Source organism: Sarcophilus harrisii, chromosome 6, assembly GCF_902635505.1.
Source record: "Sarcophilus harrisii chromosome 6, mSarHar1.11, whole genome shotgun sequence".
In the NCBI taxonomy this organism is placed as follows: Eukaryota; Metazoa; Chordata; class Mammalia; order Dasyuromorphia; family Dasyuridae; genus Sarcophilus; species Sarcophilus harrisii.
The window spans coordinates 167,116,474-167,129,599 of NC_045431.1; the positions used below are offsets into that span (position 1 = coordinate 167,116,474).

The 13,126-nt window shown below is 33.9% G+C and overlaps 1 protein-coding gene across 2 annotated transcripts in view; it reads right to left on the minus strand.

The window, feature by feature from the left end:
* The window catches only part of FAT4 (FAT atypical cadherin 4), a 222,997-nt gene that overhangs the window by 3,165 nt on the left and 206,706 nt on the right, over positions 1-13,126 (minus strand). For both annotated transcript variants that reach the window (XM_023505628.2, XM_012551888.3), the window contains exon 16: positions 7,860-8,121. In XM_023505628.2, coding sequence (XP_023361396.1) covers positions 7,860-8,121 — 262 coding nt within the window. The remainder of the gene's footprint in view (positions 1-7,859; positions 8,122-13,126) is intronic.

The following is a 13,126-nucleotide window of genomic DNA, read 5'->3' on the forward strand; positions in this document are numbered from 1 at the left end:
TGGTCCTGCACTGTTTCCTTTCTCATTCCTTTCCCAATTTCCTCCAGTTTTCCAAGCAAATAACTAAGTGAAGAAAGAAATTCATTTATGGGTCACATACAAGAGATAAATGGGGAAGGAAGGACATGGTTCAGCATTTAATTATTTTATCTTAAGTCTATTTGCGTTCTAGGAATAAATTTTTATAGCTCTTCCTTTCTATAATTCTATATACAACATCTTTGAATTAAAAATTTCAAAGTTCATAAAAATCTTACATTTTTCAGGTTGAGGAAATGATAAGATAGCTAAGTAACAAAAAGACAATGGAATGGAACTTCTAGTTAGACAGTTCTACACATTGTAACACACAACAAAACATTTAAAAAAATTAAATAATTTGAACTGAAGCAAATAAATACAATTTCAACCATGTGGGTGAATTGTAACCTATCCAACATAAGTCTGTCTGAATTTAGTCAAGGGGAAATTTTTTTCCAAATTATGCAAAGAAATATTAGTTAATGGGGATAAAAACACCAGTGTCCTACCAATCTGTATTCTTAGAAGTTCTTTATATTAAGAAATAATAATAATAATACTAAAAGAGTAAAGTACATTCCCTCCTCCTAACCCCCACCGCATTGAACTTCAGAATTCACTATAGGTCAGAACATCTTGACTCGCAGTCTATGAACTTAAAAAAAAAGACTTTGGTAACTATATTTTAATAAAATAGGTTTCCTTTGAAGTTCATTGTTCCTTTTAATGCCTTTAAAAATATAATTCTGGAAAAGGGTCCATGAGTTTCAATCGACTGATGCCAAGATGAATACATGATAGGGGAAAAGAAAAAGTTAAAACCTTAGACCTTCTGTCTCCTCTTGACTTTTATATTAATAATGAAAACTTCAGGTAAGTACACGTTGTCACATATGATAAAATTACCTGAATTATTTTATAAAAGTACCTTAATTGCTTATAGTTAAGCTGATTGGATGTCTTAATCACAACTCATATCTCTTTAAAAGGTGTGATGGCCCACCAGAAACCTTTTCTGAGTGAACATTGATTGATCTTCCACATCTATCAAAAAGCCTCCTCTAATACAGAGAAGATTGAGGAAAGACAGTTTACCATCCAGTTACCAGCCACAATTTGGCTTTCCACAAACAGGATTCATTTCATGAATCAGTGACTGGTTTAAATTTTTTCTGGCAAAGTTTTAGGGGTATGGGTATCCTGCCATTAGAATTTTCTCTAGGAAAGAGGCCACAGCTGAGTGTAAGGGCCTCCAAAGATGTCTAAATATTTAAACTGGGTTGCCATTGATAAATGAAAAACATCTTTCTTTGTTATATGGTAAATATTAAAACATCACTTCAGGAAAATTTATATGTGTAATATTTTTAGAATGTTACAGAATCTTGGAGTTGGAAGGTCTTTTGAGATCATTTAGCCCAGTGGTTCCCAGACTTTCTGAGAATGGAGGCCCTTTTTTGATGTCAAAAAGTTTCTTGGAACCAGTCATGTGATATTTCTTGTGCTGTATTGGCTGACTGAGAAAATACATAATTATAAAAAGCTCCTAAGCATTTAATAAGATTTTCAATGATCTTTTCCTAATATAACTGCTACTACAACAACCATCAACTAGCATTGCTATACATTGTGTTAAATGTTGTACACATATTATCCCAATTGATATCTCATTAATCTCCTTTGATCCTCACAACAACCTGTGAAAGTAAGTGCCGATTATAGTTGAAGAAACTGGGGCAAATAGAGAATAAGTTTCTGCAGCTTAAGTAACACAATTGCTTAAGTATCTGAGGTTGGATTTGAACTAATATTTTCTTGAATCTAGATTCAGCCCTCTCTACTTCTTTATCTAGGTTCCTCACTAATCATAATAATACCTGCATATATTTGAAAAATAATAAGAAATATAAGAAAAATAATTATAAATGTAAGTAAGAATAATAAATATGTAAATAATAAATAAATATAGGCAATGGACCTGCGATTTAATTGCTAAAGAGAACTTCTAAATGAGAAAACCCCTTTTATTAATCCATTTCAATACCTTATGTACAATTTATAATTCATAAGTTCATTGGGGAGGAAAGGTAATGAAGAAGAGCTACTTGGGAATCCATAGGGAGATTTTTAGAGGTCTATGAGTTTGGATGAGAAAAAAAAAAATACTGCTTCACTTTTCTGACCTTTGCTTTCTTTTGTAATTCAATGTATTTTATTTTATGTGTATAACAAATGTTCTGAGATTGGAAGGGTCTACAGACTTCATTAGATTACCAAAGGAGTCTTTGATACACAATAAAGTAAAGAATTCCTTTCTTAGAGAGATTTCTAAAGGACTAAAAGGTTAAGTGGCCTGGTCAGGATATTATAGTCTATCAGAGACAAAACTTGAACTCCAGTCTTTAAGTCTTCCTAGGTTCATGGATAGCTATGTATTCACCAGAATACTCTAGTTATACATATATGTGGTTGTTACAATATTGTCTTTCACTCTAAATGCACTCATCCAAACTTTCCTATTTCTGTTGACAGTGCCACTATCTTCATATGAACCTACTCCCATATAAACACAATCATCTTAATGCTTCATTCCCCCTGGCACTATAGCCAATCCTATTAACTTTACTCCCTATATATTTCTCATGTTTATCATTATTTTCTCTTCACTCATGAAGACACCAATCTACCTCCTGTTCTTATAACCTCTCTTGAGTACTTCAATAGCATCCTATAGGGGGAAGACACTAGATTTAATGTTACATCTGATAGATTTGGCTTTTCTCAGCAATAAATTGATTCAAGTCAATTCAAATAGATTTAAGATGGAAAATACTATCTGCATCCAGAGAGAGAGTTATGGAGAGTGAGTGCTGTTGAAGCATATTATTTTTGCCTTTTTATTGCTATTGTTTATTTTCTTTTTCTTTCTTGTGGTTTTTCCTTTTGTTCTGATTTTTTTCCCCACAACATGACTAATATGGAAATATGTTTAAAATGATTGTACACATATAACCTATATCAGATTGCTTGCTGTCTTGGGGCAGCGGGAAATAAGGGAGGGAAGAAGAAAAAATTTGAAACTCCAAATCATACAAAAATGAATTTTGAAAACTATTTTTATGTGTAATTGGAAAAACAAAATACAATTGAATTTTTTTAAAAAGATAAAGTTAAATCTGAATTAAAATACTGACTGCCTTTTTGTGCATGTGCGTGTGTGTGTGTGTGTGTGTGTGTGTGTTTGTGTGTGCCCATGGCGCTCACATGCTCCTAATTTGTTTTTCCAGCTTTAATGGACACAACTTCCCTAGGCAAACTGGGTTTTTCTCTACTTCCCATTTTCTCTCCTATCTCCGTTATTTTATACTGGCTAAACCATATGTCTACAATGCACTCACGCCTCATTCCTCCTTCATAGAGTCCCACTCTTCCTCCACATTATTCAACACCATCTTATATATGGAGGCTTTGTGGAACTCCTATCCCTACCCTAAATGCTTCTACTCTTTCTCTCAAGTTATAAGCCATATTTAACTAACTTTTGTTTATCTGTATTTATTCCATGAGGGAGGAAGAGAGGCAGAGAGACAGATAGAGAAAGAGGCAGAAAGATATATAGAGACAGAGAGAAACAGAGAAAGAGACAAAGAGAGATTGACAGAGTGCTAGGTCTGGAGTCAAGAGCAATTGAGTTTAAATCTAGCCTCAGATATTTGCTAGCTAGAAGACTCTGGGCAAGTTATTTAATCTCTGTCTGCTTCAGTCTCCTCTAATACAAAATTAAAGAAAATTCTTCCTTCCAGGATTGGTGTGAGGATCACATGAGATAATATTTGGAAAGTTCTTGGCAAACCATAAAGCTATAAAAAATTTAGCTCTTATTATTGAACTGATTTACTTATTTAGTCTTTAAAAGGTCTGTGATCTTATTTGACAATTCCCAAATCAATTACAATAATTATGCAAATTGTTTCCCTCATTAGCTTGTGAGCTTCTTGAGAACAAGATCTGTCTTTTGCCTCTCTTTGTGCTTAGTGCTTAGTATAGTGTCTGGCCCATACCACACACTTAATGAATGCTTATTGACTGATTTCAGACATAATTGTTGGGAACCATTGATTTAGCCCAATTTCTTTATTTTATGGATAAGAAATTAAGACCACAGAAATCTGGAGTAGAATCTAGCTCTCACTTCCAATTCAGACTCTTTTAATTTTGCCATTCTCCCCTAGGATTTGAAACACTTTTTTTTCCCCTTGTGATTCCTCCAATCTGGACATTTAAAATGTTGTGTAATTAATTTCAGATACCCTTTACTGTAAATGCTAGACTCAATAATGTAAGACAACTATAAAAATTTTGTAAGAATAATTGAGGATTATGAATTTTAATTGTGATTCATACTAATATCCCTTTTTAAAACAGAAAATAGAGTGTAAATTTTATTGAAAGCAATTTTCTTTTTTTTTCTCTTTGCCTGTTCCTGTTTATCCTAAATATGTCTTTTAAAAAATACATGTTGCTTTCATACATAATTGAGTCAGTATGTAGTATAATTTTGAAACACATTTTTTGAGTTTAAGTATTTCTTTTCTGAGTGTTTAAGTATTAAGATAAGTATTTTGATGCTTTAATATGACATTATGGTGAAGATAAAAAACATATTTTAAGTGTGGGCATAAAACAGACATTGATTCTCTGCCCCAAGATTGTTGTTAGAGTGAGAGACAGTGGGGTGTAGTGGAAAACATGCTGGCTCTGAAATCAGAAGCTAAAGTTTGATTCCTGACATTTGTGCTTGTTACTTATGAACTTGGGAGTCATGATATTTCTGAGCCTGTTTCCTCACTCATAAAATGAAGGGGTAGAGCTAGATAGTCTCCAAGATGCATTTCAGCCTGAAAGCTATCATTTGTGATCTTGGACCTCTTCCTAGGACAGTCATAAAGCAGCAGGTAATAAAAGATGACTCTCAAAGACTTTATGCTGCTCACAGACCTGACAAGGCCTTGCTTTATAAGATTAGGTCATACAGCTTCCTAATGAGCCACAAGTTAGAGAAATTTGAGTGATGAGGGTTTTGAATTGAGCCTAAAGGGAGATGAGGGCTTGAAGAGAAGTTACCATTGCTATATATCATCAGATGACATGGATTCAGAGTCATCATGGGAACATGATACTATGGCTGGAAAATATCTAGTCTGATTTCTTTATTTTACAAATGAGAAAATTAAGGCTGAGGGAAGTTGTTACATTCTAAAGTCATACAATGAGTATCTGAAGCAGAATTTGAACCCAGGACTTCTAAATTCTAGAGCATTAGCTACTATATAGTGTTGTTTCTAAATGGACATTTTGGTAACCAAAGAAGGCAGGAAATATAGGGATCTCAAATTAGCCAAGGGTTGGATGTGTTGAAGTGAGTTGGGGAGACAATATGGGTCAGTTGTAGGAAGCTTCCTTTTTTGGCTAATATTTCTTGATTATTATGTGCTAACTTATTTGTCTCTATGGTCTTGACAGCATACACCCACTCAACTCTGATCCTGCAGATTAAGCCTCAGTGTTTTTACCTAATTTTACCTCAGAAGAGAAGCCAATCTTAATTTTGAGGGGAAGAAAGTCATTGATTTGTCTACTTAGCTTAAAAACGCATGTAAACATCAATTTTTCTAAGGGGATATTTCATAGTTTGAGAAGCCAAATTTTTAATTTTCTTTTTATAAATGTTTCTTTCTATCATTAAAAGAATCAGTTTAACTAAAAAAAAAATATGACTACCCTGTTGTCATACCTTTTGGTTTTACCTAAATAATGTAAAAATTTCTAATATTGCTACAAATTATTTACAGGCATCCTCAAAGAAATATAACACAGGATCATGGATTCTCAAAAGTCTTCACATGCTGAATTAATAGTAAATCCTCAAGGATATAATATTACAGTTTCATATGTTTTGGCTTTTTTCATTTAAAGTTGGTTCATAATGAAATGTTGGAATATTGAAAAAATAGATTAATAGACTTCATCCATCATAGCTTCACAGAACAAGCTAAGAAGAGGAAATCATGCTACCTGTTAAATGGCAGCTTGCCCACTCATATCCTTTATAGAAGAGAATACATGGCTTGCCCAAAGTCACATATGGAAGTAACTTTCAGAGGCCAAAGTCTTTAAAGTCTTTGGCTCCCCAGATTCGTAAATTGGGGCTATATCGCTGTGTCTTGGTAGGTAGAGTGGTATGTAGATGGAATGCTACTTTTGAACTCAAGCAAGACCTGAATTCAAGTCCCTTCTCAGACACTTATCAGTCATTTGAGCTTGGGCAAGTCATTTGATTTCTTTTCTCAACCCCAATTTGATCCTCAATAAAAGAGAGCAATAACTTTCATCTCACAATGTTCTTTTGAGTATTGAATGAGTTAAATTCTGCATAGTGATTTACAAAGTTGTTTGTATTTATGTAATGATACTACATAAGTATATACATATGTAGGGTATTCCATGATTGTTAGTGGATTTTTACATTATCAAAGCTTTACCCTTGAATTTAATGAATGTCATATAATTATACATAATTATGAATTAAATGTCATATAATTATACATAATTATATAGTCATATATACATTCATTACTTAGTTAAATGAGTTAATATTTGTATAATAATTTGAATAAAATAATACATTTCTATTATAGAATATGCATATGTATATAGATATATACAGCTATATATATGCATTTAAATGCACATATACATATACACATACAGTTTAGCAAATCACAATGCATTATGTACATATATATATATATATATATATATATATAACATGTGTATATATAGTTATATAATATTTACAAAAAATAAAACCTTTAACATCCTTCCATATTTTAAAAGAAGCCAAATATTTAAGAAAAGAAAGTTAGTCCATGGCTAGCCATAGCCCTTTTGTCTTGATTCCTTCACCTCTAAACTTGTTAGAGCTTAACAACCTAAGGTTGTTAGGGGTTTGAAAGAAATGGTCAGAAACTATAAGAAATGATTGCAAATGGATTCCTCTAATCTGTCCGAAGGAGTAATCTTTTAATACTTCAGTGAAAATGGGGTTCACTACTGCCAAGATCCCTGAATTTATCCAAGTGGACATTCATTCCACTGAAGCAGATCATAGTCCCTCCTTTCTTTAGCAGATTGGCTTTATGAATTCTTGTACCCAAAGACCAACCTCCGGGTGAAAAGAATATGAACTTCATGAGAGAGGTAGTCAGATGATAGACCTACATTGTTTTCTCACCTGGTTCACACAAGTTCTATATCGCTGGCTATGTAGAACATACATAAGCTCTACTAACATAATTTCTAAGAACCAATGGAAATTTTTGATGGTTTGTGTCTTACTATTTTTTTTCTGTTTTTTTAATTTTAAAAATGATACATATTTATTTTGCCTAAGTCATCTTTAGGTTCTAATGAAATATTTGGTTCAGGGCTGATGTTCTCAGAGAATGTGAAGTTATGATTGTATAGAAGTCCTGCCACTTTTTTTTTTTGAAAAGGCACATTTTGTTATATCTTTACCACTCTACTGTATCTAGTTATATCTTTTTCACTCTAATTTATTTAGTCATCAACTTTCTGCTATCTAAAGTATTCCTTCTTTTTGAGGGTGGAGGAAACATATATTTGGCTCCATCAAGGCAACACTATTTTATAAATCATAAAACTGAAGGAGATGAAGGGACCTGTTCACTGCTAGGAACAATTTTTCTTGATCTGAATCCAGAACCATTTCTATTCTATCACTTGTATCATCATTTTTGTTAAACAGATGCTTTTACCTGTATCTGTATTCCGAGGGGCTTGATTGGGTGGGATTCCACCAAGAGAAATAGTAAGCACATCAATTCCACCGAAATCCTGAGTGGGGTGCAAGATATCTCGACTATACATTCTGTCTATAGACAAAATGGTGGAAGAACCATTTTTTCCCATCAGGAGAGAATGCCAGTGACCATCAGCAACATAAACTTCAGGGATATGCCTCTCAACTTTCCCAGAAACTCCAGCATCAGATGTAAAATGGATTTTGCCATTCTTTATCTGTAAAACACATTGAGCACTGGGTGAACTATATGTAAAAACAACAACTACATTTAACAAACAAACAAAAAAAATAAAGAGATTGATCATATAAACCATCAAAGTATTTAATAGTTTTTTGAAGTTTATAGCTCATGGAAGAGCTGGCAAACTTTGTCTTATTAGACCATGCATCCTCTGATATGTTCAAGTAAGACCATCTTCTTAGTGAATAGCCAAGTAATCAGTGTATCTCAATAGGTCCTTGTTTGAAAGATGAGACATTGGCTATCTGTGCCATTTTAGGGAAGTCACCTAACATCTTTAGACCATAGTTTCCTCATCTATAACAAGAGAATAGTCTCTGAGGACTCTTCTAGAACTGTAGACCTGAGTCTATGGAACTCCTGGACTCCCTGTACTAACTTGTCTAGAACAATGAAGGTTTAAGAGACACATTCAATGTCAAAGGTAGGACCTGAATCCTGATTTTGTTGGCTTTGAGGTGAGCTCTCTGTTTACTATAGTTGCTCATTACCAGGAGTATATATCTATATCTATGTTGATATAGATTTGTTGTTATTATTCAGTCATTTTTCAATCATGTCTGATTCTTTGTGAACCTATTTAGGATTTTCTTGGCAAAAATACTGTGGTGGTTGGCCATTTCCTTCTCTAGTTCATAATACAGATAAGGAAACTGAGGCAAACAGGATTAGGTGATTTACCTGGGATTACACAAGTAGTAAGTGTTAGAGACTGGATTTGAACACAGAAAGATGAGTTTTTCTGACTACAAACTTGTAACTTTATCCATTGTGTCACCTAAATGCCCATGATTTAGATATCCATACTGATACTGATATCAATATCTGTCTCTATCTCCTTTTCTTTCTATCTTGATCTTTATCTCTAGCTACTAAAATATATATAAATAGATGAAATATATATGTATATATTTTATGTAGATATAAAAATATATTATATATGAGATATATGTATAAATTTATATATACACACACAAATCAAAGATAACTATTTCTATGAGCATGCACATACACATACATACAGACGCATATGGTTAGAAAAATGACCTGGGATTCTTAGTGGACTGCAAGTCCAATACCAGTCAGCAATGTGAAGTAGCAGTCAAAAAAGTGAATTAAGTTTTGGGTTGCATTAAGAGTTGGTGATGGTCCCATGTCCTCGTGAAACATGTTTTAGAATTAAAATGCAAGCACACACCCAAATACATATATATATATATATATATATATATATATATATATATGTATATATATACATACATATATATGTATATCTCCTTGATATCTATTATACCCTAACATACATATAATCTATAAGTAGATATATATATATATATATGTATCTGTATTACAAATATATTATGTATATATGTAGTGTATACAGACTAAATGTGAAGAGAGGGCATTAGCAATTTGGTGAATCTGTAAAGGCTTTAAATAGAAGAAAGTACTTCAGTTGCCACCTTGAAGGAAAAAGAGGAACTCTATGATGCTATGATATGAATTGCAATCCAGGTATAGGGGACAACCAATGACAATTGTGGAGACTGAGTAATAAAGTAACCGAGATTAATTAGATTGAAGAATGTGGTAAGAGGAATAACATCCAATGAGTCTGTTAAGTTGGGTTAGTACCAGGTTGTGAGAGGTTTTAAAAGCTAAACAGATTAACGATTCATTGATTAGAGGTAATAGGGAGCCTCTGGAAGTTATTGAGTCAAGGAAGGAATATGGTCACTCTACAATGAAAGAAAATTGTTTTGCTAGCATTATGGAAGATAGCCTGAGCATACACAAAAAAGATCCCTGCAATAAATCATTCAAAATGTGGTTGTTCAGCCTCCATTCAAAAAATGAGGTTCTAAGAGGTTATAATCCAATTTTATGTACAACCAGTAATGGATGGCACCAAGACTCAAACTCCAGTATTTTAACCCCAAATCCTAGGCTTCTTCCACTATATCATGCTGCTTCTCTTTTTTTTTTTGAGAATTATAAGCAGACTGAAGCATGCGGTTTATTTATATACTTTGCTGAAATGTGGAAAATTTGATATGTAAATGGTGAATTTTTAATAACAAGTCTGGAAAAGCATTAAGCTGGCCTGAGTGTTCCAAATTTTTGAACCATTCTATGGAGCTGGTCACACTTTGCCTTTTGGAGGCCTGGGTTACAGGATGGTCCTGCTCCAGTTTCGAGGGCCAGCTCAGGGCTCTGGGCAGGATACAGGAGGAAGGGCAGAGTTCCAAGAATGTAATTCCATCACAACTGCCAGACAGTGTTGATGTCTTGGCATGAAGGTAGAACTCAGGGAACAGCTACTCAAATGACAGAAATGGAAAGACATAGCCATATATTTTGCCACTCGGACCTGTCATTTTTTTTAATGCAATTGAATCATGTGTTAGAATTAAAATACAATTAATATCTTTTCTTGGAAATATTGCCCAGCAAATCTATAGAGTCATTAAAGAAAAAACAAAACAAAACAAAACAAATATCCTTCATTTCTATACTGCAGAGAACAACAGATTTACACAATCTTCTTATATGTCACTAGTATTCAATGCACATGGCCTCATATCCGAGACAATAGCTAAGTCTATATGGTCTGTCCTACTCCCTTGCTAAATGAGAATTCAGTAGAATAAATATGGCACACCCCTGTACTATGCTGCTACATATTAGGGAATGGCATCTGTAGAAAGAAAAAATAAGAATCAGAAATGGAACTGTAAAGTAGTAGATTTTCAGGGTTTAAATACTATCTCATATGCTTTCTAGCTATGTGACTTGGCACAAATCACTGTATATCTCAGTGCCTCCATTTTTTTCATCTGTAACATGAAGGAAGGGATCAGATTCAAAGGGCTTTTACGATGGTTTCCAGTTCAAAATTTATCAATAAGATCTAGAAAGGAATTCAGATCATAAAGTCCAATTCCCTGATTTTTACACATAAGAAAACTGAGTTTCTGATAGGTTAAATATATGAAAGATGGAATTTGAACCCAGATTCTCTCACCTCTATCCTTCTACTATAAAAACTTGATTCCCCCTCTCCAGGAGAGACTTTAGGAAATTCAGCTAATCCACTCATTATTGGGACTGACTTAGTTAGATCTGCTCTGGATTTTGGAGGGTGAGTGAATCCTTTGTCACTTCAGTCCTGTTTCAATCTGATTCCAGATCATATTCATCTTATCCAGACATCCATAGGGACATAGGGCCTGGTCAAAGTGGGCACCTGGCTTGGGTCCTGATATTAGTGAACATGAAAAGTCCTCCTTTCCTCTTTCTCTTCGCTTCCCTTTTCAGTCTCTTGTTCAGAGAAATAATAAAATTACTATCATCATTCATACTGGAAAGACCAATGACAACCTACTATTTTATGCCTCCATTTGTTTATGTTTTCTTTCTCTAGATGCCATTCCCCAAGATGTAGCAGCATGATTCAGTGGTGTGAATCTTGGATTTGGAAATAGAGGCCCTGGTTTCAAATCCTGGCCCTGACACTTCTACTTGGGTGGTCTTGAACAAGGCACTTCTCCTTCCTGAGCCTCAGGATCTTCTATAAAATGGAAGGCCTGAACAAGATGAAATCTAAGTTCCCTCCCTATACTCAATATTTGATTTACTAGTATAATGTAAGCTCCTTGATGATGGAGCCTGTCTCATGTTTATATTGGTATGCCTAACTACTGGAACACAGTTTTTTCTTGTTTGGTTGCTAAAAGCATATCTGACTTCCTGACCTCATTTGGAATTTTCTTAGCAAAGATACTACAGTGGTTTACTAATTTTTTTTTCCTCCAGCTTATTTTACAAATACATAGTCCAGGGTCACACAATTAGTAAGTGTCTGAGGTAAGATTCAAACTCAGGTCTTCATCATTTCCTATTCAATATTAGAGACACAAATGCTCAGAAGAATTTTTATCTCAGTATATTTAGGTGATTTCTCCAATGATGTAAGTAAGCTGGCATTAACATCTATGCTTCTTTTATAAGGTTATGCATTGAACTTCCTCAGGGCCTTCTTTGCTTTTTTAATACATTGCAAGGATATCAGTAGTTCACTCCAGTGGTCCACCTCCTAACCATCATCCCTATCATGACACAAATATGACATTTTAACTGAATATTTAATGACATCCTTTATTCGTGTTCTTTGAAGTTGTTTATTTGATCACCTATCTTTTGCCTCTCCTATGCTCTCTCTACTATATTGTCAACAATAGAAATTCTTCATCCACTTTGTTTTTCCTCTTTAGATAGTCAGACTCTTTGGAGTTGAAGGCATCCTCCCCCACCCCCACCCCCCCAAAAAAAGATTGCAATATTCTGGGGCTTAGTCAAAGTAATCAGCATAATGTTAGGCCATGGTATCCCATGTACATCACTATGAAATGTTATTTTATTTTGTTTGGTTTGGACATGTGATATCATCATTTTGGGGAACTCCTTCTATTGATGAATATTAAGAACTCTTCTGTAATTTATAGCCTTAGAGAATCTTCCAGTGTGGTAAAAGACTAAATGACTTACCAAGGGCTCAAAGTTAATGTGTGTCATGGGCAGGACTTCAATTTTGACTTTCTAACCTGAAGACCAGTCTTCTATGTAATAAGTCACGCTCTCTCCCTATTCAATTAGTTATTCATCATTTTATTCTAGAATCGTTGAGCCCTGGGGACAGAGCACATGGGATAGAAGCCTTTTGGAAAGAATAATTTTAAAGCTGGCACTGAAATTGTCTTTCAAAATTCTATATTTTTGAGGTAAGGAAAATGAAGTTCAGAGAGATAAATTAAAATGTGTCAGGCCTCCTTACCCATGGTTTACCCCTTTCTTCCAAGACTGTTAGCTGTCATTTGTAGATATGCTTTTGCATAGAATCAGGTAATTAGCATCTTGGGGATTATCAATTTTTTAAATTTATTTTACTTTTAAATCACTTTACTTGGCTGTTGTTTATT